Source organism: Echeneis naucrates, chromosome 21 (assembly GCF_900963305.1).
Source record: "Echeneis naucrates chromosome 21, fEcheNa1.1, whole genome shotgun sequence".
Taxonomy (NCBI): domain Eukaryota; kingdom Metazoa; phylum Chordata; class Actinopteri; order Carangiformes; family Echeneidae; genus Echeneis; species Echeneis naucrates.
The window spans coordinates 8,804,763-8,830,569 of NC_042531.1; the positions used below are offsets into that span (position 1 = coordinate 8,804,763).

At 40.2% G+C, this 25,807-nt stretch overlaps 2 protein-coding genes across 3 annotated transcripts in view; both read right to left on the minus strand.

Annotated features, from left to right (window-relative positions):
- Positions 1-21,577, minus strand: part of pde11a (phosphodiesterase 11a) — a 33,637-nt gene extending 12,060 nt beyond the window's left edge. For both annotated transcript variants that reach the window (XM_029530675.1, XM_029530676.1), the window contains exons 1-13: positions 20,442-21,577; positions 19,652-19,810; positions 12,190-12,279; positions 11,431-11,571; positions 11,208-11,272; positions 9,084-9,216; positions 8,077-8,152; positions 6,283-6,350; positions 6,091-6,183; positions 5,094-5,144; positions 2,347-2,493; positions 2,100-2,207; positions 979-1,088 (exon numbers count right to left, since the gene is read on the minus strand). In XM_029530675.1, the coding sequence (XP_029386535.1) occupies positions 979-1,088; positions 2,100-2,207; positions 2,347-2,493; positions 5,094-5,144; positions 6,091-6,183; positions 6,283-6,350; positions 8,077-8,152; positions 9,084-9,216; positions 11,208-11,272; positions 11,431-11,571; positions 12,190-12,279; positions 19,652-19,810; positions 20,442-21,233 (2,033 nt within the window). In that variant the 5' untranslated portion in view covers positions 21,234-21,577. The remainder of the gene's footprint in view (positions 1-978; positions 1,089-2,099; positions 2,208-2,346; positions 2,494-5,093; positions 5,145-6,090; positions 6,184-6,282; positions 6,351-8,076; positions 8,153-9,083; positions 9,217-11,207; positions 11,273-11,430; positions 11,572-12,189; positions 12,280-19,651; positions 19,811-20,441) is intronic.
- An 896-nt stretch (positions 21,578-22,473) lies between these two features.
- Positions 22,474-24,399, minus strand: LOC115062059 (cytochrome c-b). Its single transcript, XM_029530679.1, has 3 exons — positions 24,291-24,399; positions 23,478-23,654; positions 22,474-23,382 (listed from the first exon to the last, which is right to left on the minus strand). The coding sequence occupies exons 2-3, from the start codon at positions 23,647-23,649 to the stop codon at positions 23,237-23,239; spliced, it is 318 nt and encodes a 105-aa protein (XP_029386539.1). The 5' UTR covers positions 23,650-23,654; positions 24,291-24,399; the 3' UTR covers positions 22,474-23,236.
- Positions 24,400-25,807: the final 1,408 nt, after the last annotated feature.

Consider the following 25,807-nt stretch of genomic DNA (forward strand, 5'->3'; position numbering starts at 1 on the left):
TACATGTTTCATCTTTCACCCTTAATAATAAGGTAAGATATGCATGTTTATATGAGTAAATCGTTTTTTTCCCCTGTTATTTGTACAGTAACTAAGCACAGTAATTGGCTTCTGCATCTACGTGCTCTTAATCATGACAGTAACAAATGGCAGCTTTGGCGGCATCATGAAGTAGAACAGGATCGTGGGAGTTGTCTTTACCACTATTGCTGTCATTTTCTCACTGTCACTGTCATTGTTTCACTGTAAAGCGGGCACAAAACACCAGGGAAAGGCTGGAAGCTGAGACCAACCCTTTTTTGACTGTTTCTCCAATAACTTCTGAATCAGACATTCAGGGTAGTTTTACCAGCAGCCAAATAATCCACAAAGGTGTCATTCTCACCGTAACAAACAGACTGGGGCATTAAAACTGAGAACTAAGAACTGAGCTGCTCTACCAACTTAGAATCCAGGCATCCAATGTTTCAAATCATTTAACCTGTTCAAATGTATTTTAAAATGAACAACGGGAACAACTAGGTGATGGTCAATTTAGAGCCACAACACAGACATCATACTTAGTTGGTATGATGTCACTGACAGGCAAGCAGAGATTAAAATCAGGTTTTATCACGTTTGAGAATTACTAGGATGGGATGATCTAAATTATATAACTCATCAACATGTATGACAAGTCCAGTTGTTTTTAGACATTTTAATATGGAAATGATATATTGACCGTAATTTGTTAATATCACTAACAATAACTTTGGAACATATTTTGAAAGGCATGTTTTGTTATTTTAAAATGGGTTTGTCTAATCCAACTGGGTGAGTATTGTTTATTTACGGAACGCAGACATTTAACTTTTTTCATTCTAAAAGGTTATATATGGTCAGTTATTTACAATGTAAGACAGTAGACGTAAAAAAAAAAAAACGTATTACAATTTTAAAGAAGTAACCTGAGCGTCTGTGTTGGGCTGCTACACTCACTTGGCCTGAAAAGCGTTGTTGGTGCCCCGGTGGTCCAGGTCATGGCAAACGCAGCCCACAATAAGCGCTAAGATCTCCACCTCGGTCAAAGTCTCCTGGAAACCTGCCGTCTGATTTGAGGAGAGAACAGTCAGAAAACAAACAAACAAACATACATCATCTCTAGCTCCCCCTCTGGCTCCACGAAGCTGTGACCGAACCGTAGGTTGAAAAATGGAGGGCAGAAGTAGCATCATCCTAAAAACAGTATCTCCACATAAAGCCAGTGGGACTGCAGTAACGCAATCACAAAGGGAGATTTATGGCTTGGATGAATGGCTTCTGGAGGCGTTGTCCTGAATGAGTCACTGTAGGTCATTGTGGGGATAGTGGCGAAGATAGCACAGCCCTCTCATTAAAACACATGGCAGGAGAGCGGAGCAGCCCAGAACAGCTTACACGCTATTATTTCATTTCCCTCTGCCAATAATCAATTCAGATGGGACGCCATGCACTAATGCTGTGGCTGATTAAATGAACTACACTGAGCCGTTTGTATAAGAGTGTGTGCCCCGAGGACCTGATGAAGTGAAGGCCTGCTGGAGCTGCATGAAGTAACTCTCCTGGGGTCTTTATTTAAAGAAGGATCTCTGATTTGGCTCGGCACAGAATCAGCTGTTTGCATAGCTTATGACATAATGACTCCACATTAAACTTTTCAAGACCCGTACATTATTTCCAGGGAAATACGCTCTTGCGCTGTTTATTAGAGATTGGCCCTTTGACCGGATCTGCCCCAAAAGTGAATGGGGTACTGTCTGGCCCCTGCCTCACTGATTACCCAGCAAACAAACACACCAGCAGAGACAGACAGCCCAATGAAAACAAAGGTTTGTTAGGACAGATTAAAAAAGAATATATGATATATTTAAAGGGTCACAAGAAAAAGCTAATAAGTAGACTTAAATGCAGTTTTGTTTTAAGGATATTGTCAAACACCAGAGTGTAGAAAAGAAATCAAAATAAAGCATCCAGATGTGTCCCCAAACTGTAATGAACTTTTGAATGTGTTTGAACTTTTGCTCTTCGACAATTATCTGACTCCATTTGGTTCAATGATGTACAGTTAACGTGCTCTTTACCGTTAGCATGGCAAACATGCACTGACAGACGTTGAAGGCATGTCTCCAGTTGTGGTAGAGGACCATTCTGTAGTTTTTTCTGACAGTCAGCAGCCATCTGCACAGTGTCTGGAGGGGAAGACGCAAGAGAGAGGGAGAGATGAGCACATGGGTCAGCAGCCATCGTCAGGACACCAAAGAAACAGTCCGTGGAAAATTCGCTCCGAAGTATTCAAAGGAAATAGACAAAAACAGTAAGTAGTCATACCTCATAGTCAATCTTGAACGTCTGCACCATTCCCAGCTCCATAAACATCCTCAAAGCGGCTGTTATCATGGCGTCGACATCCAGAGAGAAATCATCAAAGGACAGCTTATCGATGCCCAGCTCACAAACCAAAGGGATGTTAGCAGCCTGTTTAGTCATTTAGGAACAGACAGACAATGAGGAGATGAGTTCAGGCGGCAGAGGTTGGAGGGGCCGGAGGATGCTGTGCCATTTTCAGATGATACATGGAAATATGGAGACATGTTAATTAAGACTAGGAGGTTTCAGAGGGTTAAGATTAATGAGGGTGAATTTCACTGTTATTTATTTTCAGACCTCATTGACTAACACAGTTGTGCAGCAGTGTTCATCAACAGTTCTTTCCCCCATTATTAAACAAACAAAAACACAAAACACATGCGAGATTCCAATTAACCACATTCACACTGACGCATCTGAGTCTTCTGTCTTCCGGGTGGTTTAATGAGCACACGGAGCAGATATGTCCTTTCTGGTTCTAGTCATTTTGTTACACAGCCGCCTATGTTACACAGCGTCTCCATCTCCTTCCCAGAGAGCCAAAGCTCTGTTTTAGTACAATGCTGTCTGTCTCCCTCTTCCATCATCCACAAAAAGCCCAGTGTTTCCTGCACAAATGTTTGCCTGTCAAGTCAGCAGGTATTCTCCTCTGACTTAATTCACAGCCCGGGGTTCCAACATGTCAGCCAGCTTTGTTTGCCGCTGCCATGGCTCTATATGTAGAGCAGTTATGAAAGAAAGTGGGGGAAAGGCAAGAAGCAGAGCACGATGCTCGATGAGGGGGCTGAAAGATCACACAGGCACGCTGGAAAGCAGGGTTCCTATTTCATGGTAATGGCCACAGGGGAAAATCCTACACATGAAAGTGCAGGAAAGTAGGTCATATCTATATTTCAGAAATGTCATGCCAATTAAAAATGTAGATATTTTAATTTTCTCATCTTTATAAATAATGCATCGAGAATGATTGCCTATTGATTAGAATAATCCATTTCAAATACCACAATTAGTTATTTTCATTGGGGAATTCTCTATATTTATGCGTCCATGCTGCTGGGCTTCTGCGGAGGAACTAAAGGATGGAGTCTAGAAGACAGACCGCCAATAATGCCACTCTTTTGACACAGATTATTTTCTTGAGAAATTATTGTTTAATCACAAAAAATGCATCTTAATTAAAGGGCCCATGAGCAAAATACAGAGGGGTATAAATTTTCCAAAGTTTTTTTTTTTCCCCAGGCATCAAAGCTATTTAAGTCACTGCTGCTGCCTTGCTTTGTGTTTTTATTGAGTAAAGTTAAATAGTATGCTGACGTGCTTTTAATGCTGTTAATTTCTCGGATATGTCTTAATTGAACTGAATGCCACGGCAAGATATTAAGAAACACATCTACTGAATTGAGAGAGCAAATCAATTATATTCTGGCAATTATCTGCACCACCAGAGCAAACGTGATACCACAAACTGTAATCTACACCAAGTGTGTGTACACACTGCAGAATACAAGAGATACTGTCTTCACCAGATCAGAAAATCGTCACATGGGATTTTGCAAGCCAGCTCAATATTATCATTGAGGTACGAAGACTTAATTGACTGTTCCAGATCATCGGGGTGTAAGAAACGGCTCTACATTATCTCTTTGTGGAAAAAGTACCTTCAAACACAGTCATTTTAGCAGCATTTGTCATTCTATTAAAGGGAAAGTCCTCGTCTGTAGTCACACACATTAGGCTGAAGTTTGTGTGCTCCTAGTTTGGAGAAACAGCTGGTAGACTGGACAGAAGCTGAGTGCAGTGCATTGCTACTGACAGCAGCAGCATATTTTAGCCATCAAATAATCCATTAATAACATTAAATAACCCTAACCCCAAACACCGCCTTTCATCACTTATGCAATGTTTTCTTTTGATTTCCATTGCTTTAACATGTGGTCTTTTTCCACTGCATTTTTAAAGCTTTAAACCCAGATTGGCTTTTAAATGTCTCACCGCGCTGCCTCTCCAAACTGGGAGTGCAGCAATTAAATCTACTGCAGGTGATACAGGCGACAATGCTATTCTAAAAATCCTTCATCAGCTGGACAGCTGTAGTTTTAGGCAAACTTGAACATTAGCTTTTCTATTAAACCAAATATCTTCAGTGTATTGTATGATCACTGAAGGCTAGCAAATGTGCAGACTGCATAAATGTATAAAACCTAAAAATGTATAATATTTTAAACTGAATATTGCTAACAGTGATGTTTGCTTGGCAGCATTCCTCTTCTTTCAACATTCATTGGATCAATAGACAGAATGATGTGAAGCCAATGCTGCAGCGAATGGCCAAGAGCGTCACCTTTAATAGATACAAGCATAATGGTGTGTAAGTGGAATTGGCTTTATTTAAGCAACAATGGCCGTATTCATGGCAACAAAGTAACACATCCGCCAGTGGCTCACACCTTTATAACAATGTAGGTCTACAGCAAAGAGGATTCAAATATATAAGGTTTTGGGCACACAGCAATGCTCCTATTGTTAATGGATAAGGTTTTAAGAACAAGCAATGTCTTGAGTTGTGACTTTAATATCTGTGTTACACTTAGGGTTTAAAAAAAAAAAGAAAGGGAGAGAAAGAATCCCCCAGACTACTGGAACTGTTAAAAGAAACAAATGGGCTTCCTGAGACAAATGTAATGAAAGTAATTGTGAATATCTGTTACCTTGAATTTGTCAACCTCAGTCTTGGAGCAAGTGGCATGGTACGACAGAACCTGCAAAAATAATGACATTGTGTCATTGTGGCATTTTTTATAATCATTAAAATAACCAGTAATGGCTCAGAGAGACGTATAACTGCCTACAACTGGAAATATGGAACATTTGCATTTCTGGATTTTAGTGGATCTTTTAGATGAGGAAGGTAAAACTCACTTCTTGAACAGTCTACAAGAGCAGAAATGTCAGGCCTGATTCCATCGCCATGTTCCCTTCATTTCCTGAGAGAAATACCTCGCACAGACCTGCAGTTGCTTATTTGATCATAAACGCTCATGTTTATTCAGTGCTGCCAGAAGCAATGCATCTACATATTAGCGCATTCTGTGTCTCCGTTAACCGCTCTGTCTCTCTGTACCCCACATCTCCCAACTAGAACCAGAGCGAACTGCTACAACGCACCTGGAAGCTCCCCATTGTAATCTGCAGACATACTCTAAAGGCTGAGTTGTGCTGAATGGCTACGTACTGCAGGGCAGAAGAGGGATTGCTTTTCACTGCCTCTCATTAATTTTCAATAAAACCTTTGTGAGGTTATCTACGAGAGATCAGCATTTTTTTTCAGGCGTACACTCCTATGGAAAAATGTGACTGTTAAAAAAAATAAATAAATAAATAAAAAGGAGCTGAAGGCAAAGTTTTATGTTAGCCATAGCAGAGCTGCTGTTTCCTGAGTTGTGGGGAGACGTTTCAGCGTTGATTGTAAAGGAAAGTAAAGGCAGAGCTAATTAAACAGGCAAAGAGGACAATGTAAACATAAATGAATGACAAAAGGACCCTGAAGTAGAAAGCAGGGGCAGTGCTGAGTAAAACTCAAGCAGAATAACAAGTTTGCACAGTGATGTATTTGCAAAGTTGAGTCGATAAAAAGATTAATTTTTTTTTTTTTTTTTTTGGTTTTTTTTTAGATATGCAGCAAGAAATCAAAAGCTGTGTTCTTACATCCAAAGCCACAGACTGCTTCGCCCAAGACTTCTTCACCTGGTCATACATGATCGTGTTGTTGATGCCCAGTCCACAAAAAATGACAAACGCCTTGGGACAGAGCAAAACGCACAAAACATTCAGCTGGAGCAGTTGGCAATAAGCACACAGGATATTTTACAGAGACAAACACAGATATCAGTGTAATACCTCGAAGAGACGCTGGTCTGCATCATCAAATGGTTTCCCGTCGAGTCTGTTCAGCACTTGAGCGACACCTGTTACACAAAGTCTGTTTATTTGTATGACCAAGGCTGTTTTAAGCAGAGCAAAGGCTTCGGTGCCTGCAACCAAGGATGCCAATGACCGCCATATATTATTAATGGGAATTAAATAGAGACACAGCATGCTGTCACAAAAGTAGCAAAACACATATATACTCAAATTTTATATATTATATTTATATACTAATAGTGATATCTGTTGTGTCAAAAGATGTTCAAACTGTCAGTAGACCCAATAAATAAAACACCACACAGATTAGAGTGAAATAGTCACTGCATATATATGCACAATGCTGCAAAGGTTTTTATATGACCACTATTCTCTATTTAGGTTTGTTTTTTTTTTTAATCATCCAATTTAAAACAGAAAGGCCTTGTTCATAGAGCACATATTTAATTCATAAGGGACTGACTGTTATTGTTAGTTAGAAATTGTGCTACGCAATCACACAAAACATTACCTTTCTTATGTGTCTCTGAAAGGTCAATGAACTCTGGCAAAATGACATTTTAATGTCAGTGTGTGCCTGATAATCCACAGAGGTGCAGGGGATTAGTGCTGTAGCAGAGAGCAATTTTCACTGTGGTGTCATTAAATTTAAAACTCCGATCTATTACTGCTATCTCTCTGTAATGAGTGTGTCGTTTGTGATGAGTTGTAGCCCGGTTAGTCCGAAGCATAAGCAAATGAAATAGCTGCTTAGAGCCCTGTGTCAACATCATCCTTAACTACACCACATTCCTACTGTCACAAGTGATCATTTTCCATTAGCTGCTTTTGGTCTTCCTCTTTCCTCTCCCCTCCCTTAAACATGAACTTACACTTAAGCAAAAAAAAAAAAAAGCAACAAAAAACATGCAGACACAAACACACGGAAGTCTTAACCAGCCATCCCTCACAGATATGCTGAACACTTTGGATTCAAATAAAACTGAGGGCTTCGTGTTGGAAAATCTCAGTGGACCAAGTGGCGACACTGTCATTGCTCCTTCTTGCAATATCCAGCACCAAAATCGGGCATGAAATCAATGATTTATCAGTGTTGTTGTGGTGTGGCCTGAGGCTGATTCACAAATCCAAAGCACACAGCCAGTGGAAGGCAACCTATGAGTGCAGAGGGAGGTGGTGCAGCATCGATCTAATCACTGACATGCAGCCTCAGTTGAACGCATGCTGAAGTTTTCCTGTTGTTAGTGCAGAATATATATAGAATATATATATATATGCGTGTGTGTGTGTGTCTAAATGTAAGGCAATCCTTGTAATCCTGTAACTAGATGCTTGCTCACTTACCTTTGGCCTTAAATACACAGCGTTATTATTCAAAGTGTTGATATTCTTAATATAATTGATATTATTTCCTCAGGCTTCTCTCTGAATTTCTAAACAAGTAATTTTTTAAGTGATCAGATCAAAATATTGTAGATGTCTGTAAACACTTAGAGACACCAAATGTCAGATGGTAAGACAAGATGGGCCGTGCCCGGAATGGCTGACACCACAGATCTACAAAGGCTACAAAGGCTTGTTGTAAGGTTTCTGAATAAGAATACCTAGATCAGCTCAGTAATAAAAAAATAAAAAACTGAAAATGTCAATTTATACAATACATGTCTTTTAATACCCTTTTTAATGCATGCAAATTTCACGAATGATTAATGCAACATCAGTATAGTGTATAAGTTCAGGAAAAAAACTAAACACACTTTGTTAACTTACCAATGATTTGGTGGTTGCTGTTCCATATAGGAACACAAAGCACAGAGCGGATGTGAAAGTCCGAAAACTGGTCTGCCTAAAAGGAGCACGGGTGTAAATATAGCATGATAAAAGAATTACCAGCCATCCTCATTAAAAACGCATTTCGGTGCGCTGCACTCAACATTATATTCTGGCTTTAGCTTTGAACATTAACAGGACATAAAAAACATGTTTTCAAATCATAAAAAATATATTTTCAGGACACCAATGATTGATAAGTTTCACAATGTTATGAACTGAATTGTAAACTGATTAAGGAAAATAAAGATGCTTGCTGCCACCGTAGCTGCCGTGGGAGTCTATACCTATCCAGAATTAGCACGATTTGCTGTGATTATCAATTAACAGCTTATAAAATGAAAATGAAAAACACTATGTAGTGCAAATATGACCAGATTTAATGTTTATGAAAGAAAAAAAAGGTCGATCAACACGACGCTTGTTTGGTCTCGAAGGTGTTTCAAAGAAACTTCTTCGTTTCTACTCGCTGGCAGTCATTTTAACACAAGTTCTGTGAGTCCATAAAATCATATGTGAATTATTTAAGCCAGGCTGTACGTCAGAGTCCACTTTCTAACAGCGTGAACTGTTATGAAACCATCTTGAATATAATGTCAAATCATAAACTGATGAACATTTCAGGGACACTGACGGTCTTGAAACCGTCTTTCCACCGTGGCTAAATTTACATCATTATTTTGACATTGCTTTTCACAGCAGTTGATGAATGTCCCGTTGGACCTCTCCCACTTGCTTTCCATTTAGGTGTGACCATCCCAGAGAGGTTTAACACACCACAGCAGCCACTGGGCCTGAAGAGGCTTCTTGGATAAGAGGTAAATCATCTTCAACACCCCAAAGTGAAGTCTGTGTCTGTTGTCATACCTATAGAAATAAATAATACCTGAAGGAAGAAGTGTGGCTTAATAACTTCCCCTGACAAATCTGCATTACTGTGTGTTTACCTCAGAATCAAAGCGAGGATCCTGATAGGCGTCACTAATGTTCACTGGCAGTCCGGTGGATGCTACCAGCTCTGCAATGCTGTTATTAATGAGCCAGTCTGAATAGGACGATTTCTCCATACTGTCTTTGAAACTACGGTCAGCAAAGAAGGTGAGAGAAAAGAGAGAAATAACGTACAGCAAACGCATGCTGATAACTTCATTATTTACATTATTCATTATGCACACTTGAACTGTATGCTTGCAAAAGGTTACTCCCATGTCTCATTGTTGACTTGCACTTAATGAACTTCTCATGCAGTGGACACACTATATTGTCAAAAGTATTTGCTCACTGGCCGTGACTCCTATATGAATTTAATATCCCATTCTTAATCCGCTGGGTTTAATATGATGTTGCTTCACCTCTTCTGGGAAGGCTTTCCTTCGTTTAGGAGTGTGTTCATGGAAGCGCGTTTGTGAGGTCACACATTAATGTTGGACGAGCTTCCGCTCTAATTCATCCCAAAGGTATTCTATCGGGTTGAGGTCAGGACTCTATGCGGGCCAGTCAAGTTCACCCACACCAAACTCTCTCATCCATGTCTTTACGGACCTTGTTTTGTGCACACAAAATCTCTTGGTAATCTCTCGGTATGCTCTTGGTATGCCATCTCTTACATACCACACCATATACCATATGGTGTGGTATGTAAGACATTTTGGACAATTTCATGCTCCCAACTTTCTGGGAACAGTTTGGATATGGCCACTTCCTGTTCCAATATGACTGTGGACCAGTACACAAAGCAAAAGCAATAAGCCTTTCCTGCAGCTTATGAGGTACTGAGAAGTTAATTTTGTGATTGCCTTCCTCATTGCAAGACGCCCCCACATTCTGCCACAAGAAGCACCTGGCAAAGCATTCCCATTCCCATTTATTGCATTGGGCGGTTGCTGAATTTTTTGCTTTAGCCACAATCAGGTAAATGTTCAGTGTTGATCACTTTGTCTTTCAACATTGTAATAATGATGAAGTGACACTGATGCCAGATCTTTGAATCCCTTTCGTACAAAGGTAACAGCTGTGTGTGGATGTGCAGCCAACAGTGCGGCAGGGGGGATAAACTTCATGAGTGCGATGGCAAGATATCCTCCCCCCTTTTTCTTCCTCTGTCTTTTCATCCCCTCTGTCTCTTCCCTGTTTTGTGTCTGTCATTTAGCTGCCACAGAAACACAAGGAGTATTGTACACTTGCTCAACACGACCCTCCTCACGGGGGCGGCTGGGGATTGTAAAGCACGTTAGAAAACCTACAGTATGCCTCCCCTTTTAACACTGAATTTATTCACCTAATTACACACATACTGTAAATCCTTGCACAGCGGCTTTTCTCATTCAGAGGTGAACCTTCAGGATAATGACAGCCATCACAGAGATGAACCAACTGTACTTTTGTCACTTCAAGCTTGATTTGAAATGTGTCGTGTTAGTACTTTAAAATCACACACTGCTGATTTATTTCGTAAGATGTGAGTAAGAAACAGAGATCAGAGAGTGTGTTTGGCCAGACTGACTAATTTTGTCTCTCAAGCAATCTTTAATTTCTTCAATGGCCACTCGACTCTTACTATTTGGTGTCTCATGTGTTAAGATAACTGCGGTTCCTGTCGCCACTGACTTAAAGTGACCATATCGGTTATGGCAAGCAGAGGACTGAGGGGGTAATTTGTCTTCCTTTCGACATCTGTTTCCATCCATAAACATCCTACACAATATTAAGCCTTTCTCTCTCCACTCAGCCATACCTGGCAGTGGAGAGGAGCAACAAAGCCCAATTAATTAGGGCTCTTACAGTATGCCTTCTATTCAGATTCAGCATATTACTCCCACAGTCTATAACATATTGAATTTTTATACTTCCCTTGTTTTTTGGCCTTGATGGAAGCTTTACAGATTCACGTCTATGTGCAGTATTTAGCGGTGGCATGCCGCCAAAGGCAAACAAAGGCGGAGATGTGGTTATTTAGTGAAAAGGTTACTGGTGGGAGAAGATTGAAAACATATAGAAATAGTATGTTTTTCCCTCAAGCAAGGTTTTACTGGGGAGCAGAATGGATTTTAAGGCTGAAACACCGCACATACCTGCTTTCAGTGTCCGCACTGCATTTAGGGGACAGAAGCTCAAACGACTTGGTGAACTTCACCACCTGCAACAGTCAAGAATAGAAGAAACGAATAAAGCTTTTGGTCACTGGTTAAAAAGTAAAACAGATAGGAAGAACACAAATGCAAAAAAAACTAAACAAAACAAAACAAAACACATATACAACCATATCCAGGCGGACGGCAGAGAGAAAATCAGTACCGGTGACTCAATGTCCTCCAGCAATTGAACAGAGCAGCGTTCACACTTTAGCAACGTCTGGGCACGGTGCATGATCTTCCTGACAATCTTCTCCAGGTCAGTCTGCTCTTCAAATAGGTCATTGACTACCTCCAAGAGTGCCTGAAGACCAGGAGAAACATTCCACTAGCATTAAGTCCAAAAGTCTAAGACACAGACTGCTGTAAGACCCAACGAGGAGGTAGTAACTCACCCCCTTTGAATAAAGTTTTCCCTCCTTCAGCAGTTATAATATAATTGTTATTGGTGTGATCCTTGAAATATAAACTGAGAGGATGATATAACATGATTACTCCCCCAATAAAAGTAAATTGGGCCCTTTATCTAAGGCAGCGCCGATCTAATTAGAAACAGAAGCACATCAAAAACATTTGGTGTAAAGGGTGCTCTCCCCATTTCTCTCCCCTGTTCACTGAGCTGTGTTCTCATTATGTTCTCTTCCATCACAGATCAATGTGTGACATGAATTAGTGCATCTCTTAACATCCCCTAGGAGATTTAGATCACGGACCAGGCCCTCATCTGGATACAAGCCCATCCCCCCCTCTACAACTACTGCGAAAATGTCTATGCAGGGCTGCCTGCTGTGCTGCGATCCCCACTGCAGTGGCAGCAAGTGGGCTGCTGATGATCAATACTCAGCCTCAATGTCAGCATCTGGGGGGAGGAAGTAATGCTTATACCAGGGACTGTGATCCTAGTTGGGCCTGTGGCCCTTACCCGACTCCTGTCATACTCCTTCCTTGAGGCAGCAAAGAGCTGGGCGTTGGAGATCGCAATACCACAGAATGGCAGGTACATCTGCAGCACCTGTAGATACGTACAACACTGTCATTACAGAGCTACACGCAGAATTAACAGGGTTATTAACACAAATGATCACAGATGTCACAATCACAGCTACAATATACAAATAAGTCTTGGCCTTAAAAAAAAAAGACTTTGTTACCTTTACCCTTTGATAACCATTTTTAGAGAAAGTTGTTTGTGAGAAAATTCTTGAAATTTGATAACATTTGAAAAAACAGCAATAATATTAAAATATTATTATTAATATTAATATTAAAAAATATTAAGAAAAAACCAAGTGAATAATATTTAAGGAAAAAAGTGGAGAAAAGAAGTGAAGTGGAACAAATAAGAAATGGCTTTCATTGGCATCATTACTTTGTAGGCCAAATAAATCAATTCAAGTGACATTTTACCATTTGACTCAAGAGTCAGACTTATTTGTGCCTGGGGCTGATAATATAAAATTCTTTTTTCAGTCTTTTTTTTTTTTTTTTTTTTTTTTTTATTATTTTTTTGCCACATAAATAATGTAATCCGTTGATGTGGCCTAATGGCTATAGTTAATATGTATGTACTGAAATTTAATCAACATCCCACTTGCTGAGCATCGAACAACATTTCGTCTTCATCACCGTTGATGCATAATCAAACGACATCTAAGCAGCCTCTTCACAGGCTGTAGAAAGGTGACTAAAGACTATAACCATAACTGTACTTACTCCACAATACGTCCTTATCTGAGAGACACTAAGCTCACATACCATGAAATGAACAGCATTTAGGTTGTGTGCCTCCTTACTCTGTCTCTTTGTTTGGTTATCTATCTTTAGCATCTGGCTGCTGTGTAAACTATACAATCAGCACAAATAAAAAACCCCACTAATATTTGCCAGTCTCCTGAGGGTAGGGACACTGCAACAATACATGAATGGGAAGTTACTCAGCTGTGGCTGCTGATACAGGGATATCACTTTCACCTTTAAGAACAGATAACGTATCAGTTACTCATCAGGCTCAAATGAACATGTGAGGAGCACAGTCCTATAGCTGTGTTGAAAATGTGACAATGGTGCTGAACCACATGTTTAAGCTAGTCGCAGTAGGTTATAACCCCCCATGAAGAGTGATGCCATGCACAGATGGATGAAATTAATAGGCTGGCACTGGCTACTTATATTTTTTGATATAGAATATATATGTGTAAAAAAAAAAATATAAAGGGTAAACTACGTTTGGCACTCATTTTATGCTCTTACAAATCAAAACCGGACAACTCTAATTGTTCACAATCATTGTAGACCTAAAATGGCATCAAAAGACTAAGAAACCCCGCACCAGTAGTTAGCGTTTCTTTTTACAATCAATCAGGCCTCCTGGGTTTGTTACACGTACCTAAAGTCTCACTCTATATTTCAATGGCAGGAGGGCCATCTGAATGCACGAGAAGCAAGCTACTCGAGTGGATTTCTTTTCTAAAGACAGAGTCCAGTGACTAAGTACCAAAGAATGGAGTATAAAAATATGTTTTTGTACGTTTGTCTATACAGAATCAGTCAAATGTTTTCTAATGGATGTTTGTGTTTGTATACATATTTACATATTAATTATTTCTACAAGTCCTTGTAGTTGTAGTTGTCTGTAAGTCAGATCAAAACATACAATCAAAGACACTTTGGTCTGATCAACATTGATACAACAAGAACTATTCTGCTCTGGCATTTCACACTGATACACCTATTATGATGCTGTTTCAAAATCCAGCTCAGTGCAGATTGTGTGCTAATGTGTAAATGAACTTGATTTACTTCATTTAGTTATTATACATAATCACCCATCTCATGCAGCTGTTTTCAGACACTGAAACAGATGATGCTGAGCAATAAGCTCATACATAATGCTATTTCAGCTGTCCGGTGGAATTCTCTAATAATGATCTTACAGAAAGGCAGCGGCCATCAATAGCCCCAGCAGGAGCAGATTCATTAGCGAGCTGGACTTTGGGGATCCAACTATGGATCTGCCTGTGGAACTAACAGGCAAACCTAAGAAAAGCGCTGCTTTCTCTAATTACATTCTGTCAGGCAGGCCATTATACAATGTTGCATTACAAACAAGACGTTTTTGCCTGTGGACTGACCAGTAAAGAGTGCTTTAATAATGAAACTAAGAAGCCAAGGCCTCAGGGACAGTCACTTCCTCCAACCTCTGTGACTTCCTTTTGCCCAACTGGAATTTTATATGAACCAAGACAAATTACATATCCAACAATTTCTTTATTTACCCCAAGTATAGCAGCTACCAGTTGATTTAAAAAGCTGTGCTCACTTTGCACGAGGGCTAATATGAAGCTGTTTTTGTTTGACGAGGATGTTGGGTCTCAGAAAAAAAGAAAGAAACACACCCCTTTCCCTAATCTCATAGAAGCCCCCAACTTGTGTCAGCAAAGTGCACAGCAGTGTTACAAATACACAGAGCAATGATTGCATCTTTTGAACGTGACATTAAATGCAACAGGAAGCTACACCCCAACAAATTTTGTCTACCTATTGCAGAAACACGAATACCACGCCATAAGATGTACTTCACAAATTAGGCTAAATCTAAATCAATTGTACATATATTGGACATTATGATTCATTAATTTGAACTGATTCCATTCAACCAAATTGTCTAAAATATACTGATTTAAAAGGCTGCAGTGTATGGTTAATAACATTACACAGTTAATAAACCCTGCAGCACACAGTAGTTCTGTTCAATAGCCATTACCCATAAATAATTAAACTTTTCTACACGTTGCAGGTACATGGGGAAAAAAAACAGATGCAAAAGAACAGGTCCACGAACAGCATATGTTACACTGATGCAGTGACAACACAGATCAAGTGTTGGAAAGGCCCACTGGCTCCTCAAATGAATGTTGGTACTTCTAGAAACAAAAAATTTATTTCTGAATCCTCTCAAACCATAATGACTTTTTCCAGCATTTTCTTATATGCTGTGAACATTTAACATGAAACCTTACAAAGAAATATATCCTCACTCTCAAATAATAAACTCAGATGCTATTGGTGATTTGGTATTTGGATATGTTATCAACATGAATGTTTACTAGAAATGTATTCAAAATTGGTGCAAACGTTGGGAATTCAATTTATGCTCAATCTGTCCTCTGACACTCTGAAGGTTTATGAATCTATCAGAATCAAAATACTTTATTCATCCCCAGAGGATATTTAGCATCATTACCACTGCTGAAGGCATAAGCTGATTTTAAATGCTGAAATAACAGCACTGGCAAAGGAATTGTAAAATAATTTGCACTGTTTGTTGAATGGTTCCAGACCAGGCCCATTATAATGAGTCTTCATTCAGTTCAGTTAAAAAAATAATACAGCCAGTCAGAATAATCCAGTGACCTTTCTACTGCAGGTCAATGAACCTGTATGTGGAATGACCACCTATGGAATCTGAGTAGACTTGAAATAAAAAGTTAAAAGCAACACAACAATCTCATATTCTATAATAATACATTGTTATTTTTTTATTCTTACATCAGATAATTCTTATTTTCATGAATAGTCAGCAGTTCTCTGTTTACTTTAACCAGAGCAGCTTGATAGATTTCCTGTATCAATACACAGTTCAACCATGTGCTGGGATTATACTCAGTCTTGACTGAAAAAAAGATTTAGTTGTTTATTTGACTAATTCTTAACGTGAACCCTCAATCTGTTGCACAGTTGTTCCCATTTTGTCTGTTGGAAACAAACACACAAAAATACATGTTCAAATGAATATGAATTGTATACAAGGCAAAGAATAATCACTAGGTGCACACTATTTGGATGTAATGATTATTATTTATATCTTTTACTTGCTTTAAGAGCTGCCCATTCCAATATCACAATTAAGGCTGGATGTTTTATTCTGGGATCCCCCAAAGAACAGATTTAGGTCCATTTATGTTTCCTTTTTGACTTATTTGCAAATGAAATACAAATTGTGTTCCTCTGGATTTCTTGGACTGTATTAGGACAACATAAAAAAGAGTCAGACTTATTCTGCACAAAGCTCACCCACTAGTCACCCCTGGTATCCCCACTATCAGTTCCACTTATGTCTGCCTTGATTGTTTGGGACCCCAACTGTAGAATAATTGATCCTAGTGTTGTTTCACAGCTTTCACAAAGCAACACTTCATAGGTAAACTTCACTAATATGCACATATAGTACATTCTCAAAGCATTCTTTGAAACATCTCTTTGTTCATATAGTGGCCTCTTCTGGTTAATTATTTTTTTAAATTAATTTTCTGTAAAGAATCAATCTGGTATAATACAGTGTTTAAAATTGTGCTGATCGGATATCCTGCAGGAACATAATGAAACATGGGAAATTGTGTGAAAGTTGCTATTATCGTACTGCTTCAAGCAGATTTGACAGGAAGTATGGCAGCAGAGGGAGCACGGCGGTGAGACGAGAATGGTATTTACCGATGAACTCAGCCTGTTAGATCCTATTTTGCCAGATGGAAAATACATGAGAGAAGTAACATTTTGTATTTAGGGAAAATTGATGAAAAAGCCAACATCTGGACATCTGGTAAAAGAAAAATCAACATAATGAAAAATGAAGATTTAGCAGAGTGAAGTCAGCTTCAACACTTAAATTAAGCAAAAAGGTGTATTCCTCTGAGGAAAATGAGCCAGTGCACTTATACATGAGCTCCTCCATTATCCGAGCTCCACAAAAAAAATTCCAATCCTGCAGGGATCAACAGAACACAACTGAAGCAGAGTGGGACGTAAGACCAGCCATATAACGGGGCGTGTGTATAAATATTCTATAAGGTGTCAGTGTGTTGTGAAAAACATTTATTTTAATAAAGGCACACCAAAGTCTCTGATAATATATTCTACTGCAGTATAGTTTAATGTTTAGAATACTCTGATATATTTTCTTATTGCAAGCTCTTCCATAAAGGCAGAGCTGCAGCTGTGCTGTGCGGCAAGCTTCCTGTGATGCTAGTATTGCATTTCATTACTAATTCAGCTGTAGCCCTTCCAAGCATTTGAGAGATGTTAATGCAGTGTGAAATGTGTACCCAAAACAAAGGGAGGGAAAAAAAGAATTTGTAATCTACATCTATTATGAAGAATGAATAGAACCTAGAGATGCAATTTCAACATTAAAGCGCCAATTGAGAGGGACATACTGTAAATGAAAACTACTATCATTTGTAACAGGGAAACCTAACTCCACAATAAAAGCACAACTTGTTTTATGCTTTCATTTTTCATCTTTTCTACCCTTTCGGGGCTCATAGCTGTAATAAGAGAATAAGTCAGTGGTTGTCAGGAACATCTATTCAAATGTGCCAATGGCCATAGCGGTCTTCATGGTCTTTTTGATGGTGGCAAAAAAAATGCAACTTGCCTATGCTTTGACATATTATGCTTGTATAAGCAACTTTGTTCGCCACCACCACCGCCTAGGACTAATCTGAGCCGCTACAGCGGAGTGATTGGAGAAATCTGTTGTCCCAGGATGAACGATGAAATCTAAATGGTGAGACGAAGTTCGAGATTGTCGCTCGCCACATTGACCGCCTTGAACACAGCAGGGTCCTGACACTTTGGAAAGCAGTACCTTCCAAATGCCATGAATTGACTACTGAAGATTGGATAATGCTAAGAGACGTGCTATGACCCAGCTACAGACTGAAAACTGAGATTATGTACGAGGTCAAGTGCACTTCATGTCAGACAAGTGAGTTAAATGAACTCTGAAAATCCATTTTCAGACTAGACACGTGTGGTCATCGAGAGGGAGAGAGAGAGAGGCAGTTTGACAGACAACAAATATGCAGTTGCTTGTTAGATATTTTATGTTATACGGAACTTGTCAAATAGGAGTGCTCATCCCGTCTAATGAAGGCATTGCTTCGTCAGCGCTGTCGCAGGGAAATGTGGTTACTGATATAGCACATTAAGTCTGATTTAAATGTATCTATGTTTACTTGTGACGACTAAAATTCCATCCACGTAGAAGCACCAAAGAGAAGCAGTTGAATAATTTTTCATTTAAAAAAAATGTACCTCTTGTACCGCCACGGTGTTGTCCTGTCACGTTTAATTATACTTGTACCTACGTGAAAAATTTACTGCATTGCTCTGTAGATTTAAAATGCTATTTTTCAGTGATTCATACTTGCAGGTCACAGTGCCAGTAAAGACATCAATTTGTAGAGACAAGCCTGAGGCATCTTTACACAAGGCCCTTGCCACTACCAATATGGCGGTGAAGTTGTCGTAGGATCCGGTGAGTTATGCTGCCTCTGTGTATTTATGTCTACTCATCGTTAAGGCTGCAGCGATGTGCCGTGACCTGACAAACCTACCTCATCTGCGTCACGTGACCAATGGCGTGTAACGTGATTGGCTGGCTGTTGGTTTGACTTGATCTAGAATCAATAGCTTTTACCAGTCTTTTCCTGTTTGAGCTAAATGTTATACTAAGTATTTTGATATCTGAATAAGGTCCATCCAATTTGAGCAACTCGAATATTTTTTTGAATTTTGTACCAAGTTTGTACAAAGTGTACCATCTTTGAAATGCTACTCATGAGTTATGAAGACAACAGGTTCCTCTACACTTCGTTTCCCCGTGCTGCAATAACAACAAGACGTAAAGTCCAAGGCCAAGCAAGCAGCTCTGAACAGCAGTGACGTTGCTAACACGCTGATCTTCAGGAAAACATGAAGGTTAGTACCGGATCTCTTGGCAATTAAAGTACATTTGAAGCTATTACATACACAGATAACATCAACATCATGTGGCAGAATGAGAGGAAATGGCAGAGAATCTGTAAATATATGTAAATCTTTCTTTTCCATGCGGACCAAGGGGGAGACTGACCAGCCAGCATTTCTGTTATGAGTGCTGCTTGTGAAGCTAAAAGCTATGACGCAACTGCCATTAAGCTAAAAGGCTAAAATGTTGCAATGTAATTCTGTTTATTTGTTTGTTTGATTAATGTCCACGTCATTCTTTCATTCACTTTCTTCTTTGTCTTTAACAAAAACATAATCTAAAAAGTATTAAGTATTAAGGTGTAATTTCAGTGACCTATTCAAAAAAGCAAACAACTATCACAACACACAGCTGCGGCGTTTCACGTGAAGCTGGACTACTTTTCAACATTTAGGTATAGAAAAATGTACAACTGAGAGTATAATGACTGGTTGTCAAACTTATTAGAAACACAAATGAAGTAAAACAAACAGAATCATACGGATAAATTTTACAGTTGCTGGGAGGCAGTATGATACGCAAGCCAGTGATGCTCATCTAGTTCATTAACTGAAAACCACGGTGATAATATTACCTTTTCATCGTCTTCAGTGAAGAGCTCTCCACTCGAGGTCTTGTTGATTGCCTGAGCAACTCCAATGATCTCTCCATCACTGTTGCGGATGGGCATGCACAGGAGAGACTTTGTCTTGTACCCTGTCAGCTTGTCTATTTCGTCACTGAACCGACGATCCTGCAGTCCACAGGGACAGAGTGAAACAGAAGACACAGTGTCAGCACTCATTGCAAAAAAACGCGATTTTCACTTCATTTCAGATGAGAGTGCATTTCTCAGATCTTACCAATGCTAAAAGTCCAACACATAGGCAGGTTAACAGACCACAGCCTGGTCTGCTCAACCAAATGTCAAGTGGAAAAGGTTCTGACCTGATGTGCTGCTGCTGAATTTGGACAGTATAGCAACATTTCTACTGTAAAGACAACCAGACGTCTGATTTTTCTCCTACTCTGAAAGCAGCTGCTATCATCACTAAGCCATGTGGTCTCTCTGCTTCTTTTATATAATCTTAGATTTGTTTACCCCTTTTTATCTTAATGTAAATTACAAAAAAAAAAAAAGATGATTGGGGATCTCCCTCACTAATTAGTTTTTATTGGTCTGTGATGTTTTGTGTCTTGACACAAACTGCATCCAGCTGACTATTGTTGATGCTGATTTCTGTACACTCAGCAGGTGGATTGCAAACTCTGTGGTTTATGATCAATTGTGAGGTAAAAACGACCTGCACAAAGAAAATGATCTCCCTCTGTCTCCCTCCCATGCCAATGCAGACACACATGCATCCATTAAGAAGGGCAGGCACCTGATAGGCGTCCGGAATGTTTACAGTCTCTCCGTGTTCAGCCACATATCCAATGATCCCTTTCCCCCACGGAACCTGAACTTCATCTGAATTCATCGAGGGCAACACTGTGGTTCCTGCGTGCACGTCAAAGAATTTGGACACCAGTGTTTTCTTATTGCCCGTCCCCTCCACCAAAAACAAGGAGCACCGGTCTGCATCCACCATGATGCAGACAAACACCAAGATTTTGTAGCTGAGGCTCGTTAGATCCAAGTCGTTGGAGATGTCTTTTACAAGCTCCAGGAAAAACTCTCTTTCGTTGTGCTCCTTGAGGTAATATTTAAAATCCACGGCCGTGGACGGGTACTGGGGGATGTTGACTCTGGACTCCAGCAGCGCGCTCAGGATGTGCGCGGTGGTCGGGGGCAGAGAGCTGGCTTTCCTCAGCAGGGCTCTCCTCCTCATGCTGGTCAGCGGCTCCTGGGCCCTGGAGTTCACATGTTCGTCGTATGTCCTGTTGACATTAATGGCCTTGGATCTGGCGAAAGTTTTGCGCAGCTCCCTCTGCGAGGCTCTCCTCTGCAGCCCGTCACATTTGCTGGCCCAGCTGTCCTTTGACGCGCCGCTCTTCTCCTCTCTCGGCTCGGCGGCAGCTGCGGCACACAGCGGACTTGTGCTCGCCTGGTGATTCTTCAGCCATTTCTCCACCATGCTATAATTTCCCTTCCTGTTCAGGTAGTCCTCGAACAACTCGGGGTGCGAGTCCAGAAAAGTTTCCACGTCAGAGAACACCATCTTCGGCACTGCCATGTCTGTTCTTCTGGTGGTCCTCAGCGAACCAAAGCCATGAAGTGGCACAGAGAAATTGCATCTATGAGGCTTTGCTGAGGGTTAAAGCAGAGAATCGTCTGAACACCACAACTTCGTCAAACCCCGAAGCTCTGGCTGGAAATCTACTTCCCGCTCTGTGGGGAGAAGGATGGAGACTCCCTTTGCGCACCAGTCCGCCTCTCCACAGCATCTCCTCACCGTTCAGTTCATTTCACAATCACGGAAGCCGATCCAAGGAGCAAAGGAGCGTGGAAGCGGATGCAGGCTCAGGTGTTGACTTTCCCAAGAATAGGAAATCTAACAGAGAGCCACTAAAGCCAACATCGCCGTCGTGTGGGTCTTCTTGTGTGCAGATGAAGCCGGCTGTGGTTGGCTCTGTCCCGCTGACGCTCACCTCGTCACACACACAGGAGCTCAGAGTCGCTTCAGCACTCAGCCCTCTGGCCATTTAAACCGGTTGGCCTCCTTTAGAGGCGCTCTAAGTGAGGTGAAGATGATGCTGGGGATGGCTCCCCAGCGTGATAACTCGGGTAAACTCGCCTGTCATCTCAGAATGCACGATGTCGAGTGTGTGGTGCAAAATCATAAGAATTAATGTGCGTTCATCTATTAATTATGATCATATGAAAATGTAAAAACACGAATACTCTAAATGCAAAACGCTTCATGACCAAGAAAAAAAAAAGAAAAATTATGCTTCCGTATGATCCGATTATACATTCCCTGAAATGTGATGGTTCTGCAAGGCTGACAGGAGTGATCAAAGTGAGCATTATTAACGAATAGACCTCTTTATTGGGCTACATTTATCTTACACCAAAAAATGTGTAATCTCCAGTGGACTACATCAGTTTTTTCCCTCAACAGTGACTTTTATTGGCGGAGGAAGGATGTCAGAAAATTGAATTCCTTTATATAACATAGTTGGTGAATCTGTGTGCAGATGTTACATGTGGACGCTAGAGGGAGCAAAACCCCCACAACTGGGACTGGGAACACAGGCAGTTTGATGAATGGGGCAGTCTTAGTCCCAGGAGTTTGTTATATGAGCTCCCTAAAGAGAAACTTAAAGCCTCCCGGGGTGTTGGCCTGCAACTTCAGCTATCTGTGATCACACCACCAGGACTACGCTACACTATTCTTGGCATGCGTTTGTATTCAAGAACTCATGCTCAAACGTATACAGTCTTTATCACATTCACAAGTTTTCCAATTCTAGTTGATTTTAAAAACAATTAATTTAATTTAGAGGGAGATTTTACCCTTAAAAAAAAGAAAACATACAGCAACATACAGAATACATGTCGCTTGACATCAAATCAACATCACATTCCTCGTACTCCTGTGCTGAAGCACTGATTATATGAAGGCATTACAAAATTAGGTAATATTTATCCATCTCCCAGATTTAAAAATTCTCAAATTTTAGAGCCGAACACTCACTGGTATCCCTGGTAAATACAGTATTCTGATAAGCCGACATGTGGACCTCTGATAAAGAAAAAATGAAATGTCCAAAACTGTTGTAATAAAGTAAAAGAATTGAGCATGCAACTATCACCCACACCCTGCAATTAATCCAACACTGGCCACGTATTCACTTAATGTTTAGTATTAGTTTTATTAACTTGAAGTTTGAAAAGAACGGTCGAATCAAAACCAGAAAAACATATTCACGTTAAGGCAACTTAATTATGAAATGTGAAATCATGGAGTAACAAAATACTTTGTGACAGTCAATTCGATAACATAAAATACAACTTTCACATTCAGAAGTTAACAGAATATTTTAATAATTTATGTTAGAAAACCTGTTAAAACCAGGGGATATCATTTAATCCACCACCATGGACGATCACGTCAGAAATAGCAATACAGCTGCCGACAACACTCCTTTCCTGCTGCTCTGCCCGTTATGAAAGAATGACAAGTCCTGGTCTCTTGAGCAGAATTTGGCAATTTATGCACAGATGAGAATGCCTTTACGAAGTTGCAGACTTGAGATACTCTATAAGATCAGCACGCTCATTCTTCTTCTTGATGCCAGCGAAGATCATCTTTGTTCCTGGAATGTATTTCTTGGGGTTCTCCAAATAAACCATCAGGGTATCTTCACTCCAGATGATGCCTGGAGGAAGATTGAACAAACAGAGGGGAGCCACGTTTTAGGCACGATTCCTTGGGCTGTTCAAAGACTCTGAATACACACATAAAAGCACCTACCTTTGCTTTTGTTGGCCTCAGTGTAGGAATATCCCTCAGCCTGGCCTGTTTTGCGCCCGAACAGACCCCAAAGGTTGGGTCCAACCTTATGCTTTCCACCTTGCTCCACCGTGTGGCACTGGGCACACTTCTGGACAAATGCCTTCTTGCCTTTGTTAATGTCTCCTGGCATTGTTCCTATGAAGGATAAATACACAGACGGGACCAACAGCGCATAAATCATTTGCACCAAAACTTAAAAACTAACTTACGTTATGTTACTGCTCTGATAAACTATGTTTTATAGTTATAGTTTATAGTTATCCACAAGAGGGAGCTAAAATTCATGTTACGCAACTATAATTGTTTGGCATTGTTACCAAATCGTCTGAGGTAACTTGGCTGTAATAACATTATCTCTTGTAAAACACAACCAGCATCAACATTAGTTCACTTTAACCGCGATGTAAAGTTTTTCTACTATAAACAGCGGTAGAGCAAAGTATCTCAGACGACCTGAATGTCAAACAATGTTATATACTTTCTTTAGGCAAAAAGAGGGAAAGAGACTAAAGTCGCTTAATTGGGGAATTTCTTTTGGAAACTTGCCCCCCCAACCAAAAAAAATAATACATAAAATAATAATAATAATAATACGGAAAAAAGTGGGAGTAAAGTGAGTGGTCCGGTGGCCGGAAACACTGGCATTGTACCACGTTGTCATAAGAGTGACCGGCAAAGACATTTTGAAGTCCCATAAAAACATACAAACCGAGCCGAGAGATAAAAAGAAAAAAAAAGAAAAGCTTTGTATTTCGATAACTACCCTCTTACCTCTTCTTTGTCTCAGTCTTGAACAGAGTGATTCAGGTTTCCCCTCTGAGTGTTGTCGCCCTGCCGGTTTCAACGCCTCCGATTCACAAATGTGCTTCCTGGCGCTGGAGTTACTCCCGTCTGACGTCATCGGTCAGCTGACCTGTTTCATCAGGTTGGTCAATGACTCCGCGGGTCACGTGGGAAACCTGCACGGCTACCTTGATCGACGATTTCTCCCTGATACCACTACATATCTGAAATCTGAAACTTTAATCCACAGTGTGTGGAAACAACGGTGGATGGACCACAGCAGCTAGAATAAATTAACACCTTCTTAATACATTCTCATTTACTTATCTTAGTCCCTTTTCTGCCATCAAATCCAGCCATCTATATTATCAGATATAGACATAAAAAGAAAATCTGAAATTAAAACATAACTTAAATCAAGATGTGCAATTTTGATTGATGCTTTCGCCCACCTTTCCTTACAGTAAATAGGAAAGTGAGGATACTGCAGGAAATGAATGCCAAAAACGTAAGGTCACTAAAAGTTCATATCCATATTTGTCATGAATGGGTTGTTCCTTGCCTTTCCACACACGTTTATTGCCCATACAGGACTCATACAGCCCCCCCTTCTACGATGAGAGAAAACTGGAAAATGTTCAATTCTGACAAGGACCACTCTGAAATATAATATAAAGGTAAAAGAAAACATGCTTTGAGTCACGGTTAAGCTTAAAGTGGAGCATGTCTGAGTTCACACTGGAAACGCAAGCCATGAAATTTAATATCCAGCCATTTTTGTGACAGGCCTGGACAGATGAGGAGAGTTTATGACTCTCCTCTCCAAGAGACAACCTCTCAAGTTACTTTTGCAGCTAAAACATTGCCCTTGTAAAGCTCACTGTATGAAAATATCCCAGGAGGGTACAGTTTTCCAAGATACCATGCCACTGGAGCACCAAATAGTAGTCAGCAACAAGCCATCACCTTTACCTAGTCAAACATTCAGTGAAACTGCATCCATATCCCTTAATACTGACCTACCTGCGTTCCTATTTCAGTGTAACGGGATAAGTATGTGGCCTGTTTTCATTGACTCTGGGCTACAGCTGAAGTCGCTTCATTAACCACTGTTTTGCTGTTGTTGTTTTTTTTTTTCTAGCTCTGTATCTGAGGAACATTGAACATGCAGTTAACTGGCGTCCCCATTACTATACGCAAATATTTGCTTTGATGCTACATCCCCCTGAGGCCTTGTTGTGTCTATACAGCCCGTGGAAGCAACTCAATTGGTATCAGTTTTATTCAAACCTTGTGACCGTTCAGAGCATTGAGCATTTTAAATATGCAAAAAAACAAAACAAAACAAGGAAAAATCTTTTAACATGTTATTCAATAAAGCACATTTCCCCCCTCCAGGAGCAGATGGAGGGGTGTCACTGGTAAGTTACCACAGACTGTAAATAAGTAGACACTAATCCAGTTAACCCCCTCCCCGGGGTGGTATCGTCCGGTTTAGTCCTAAA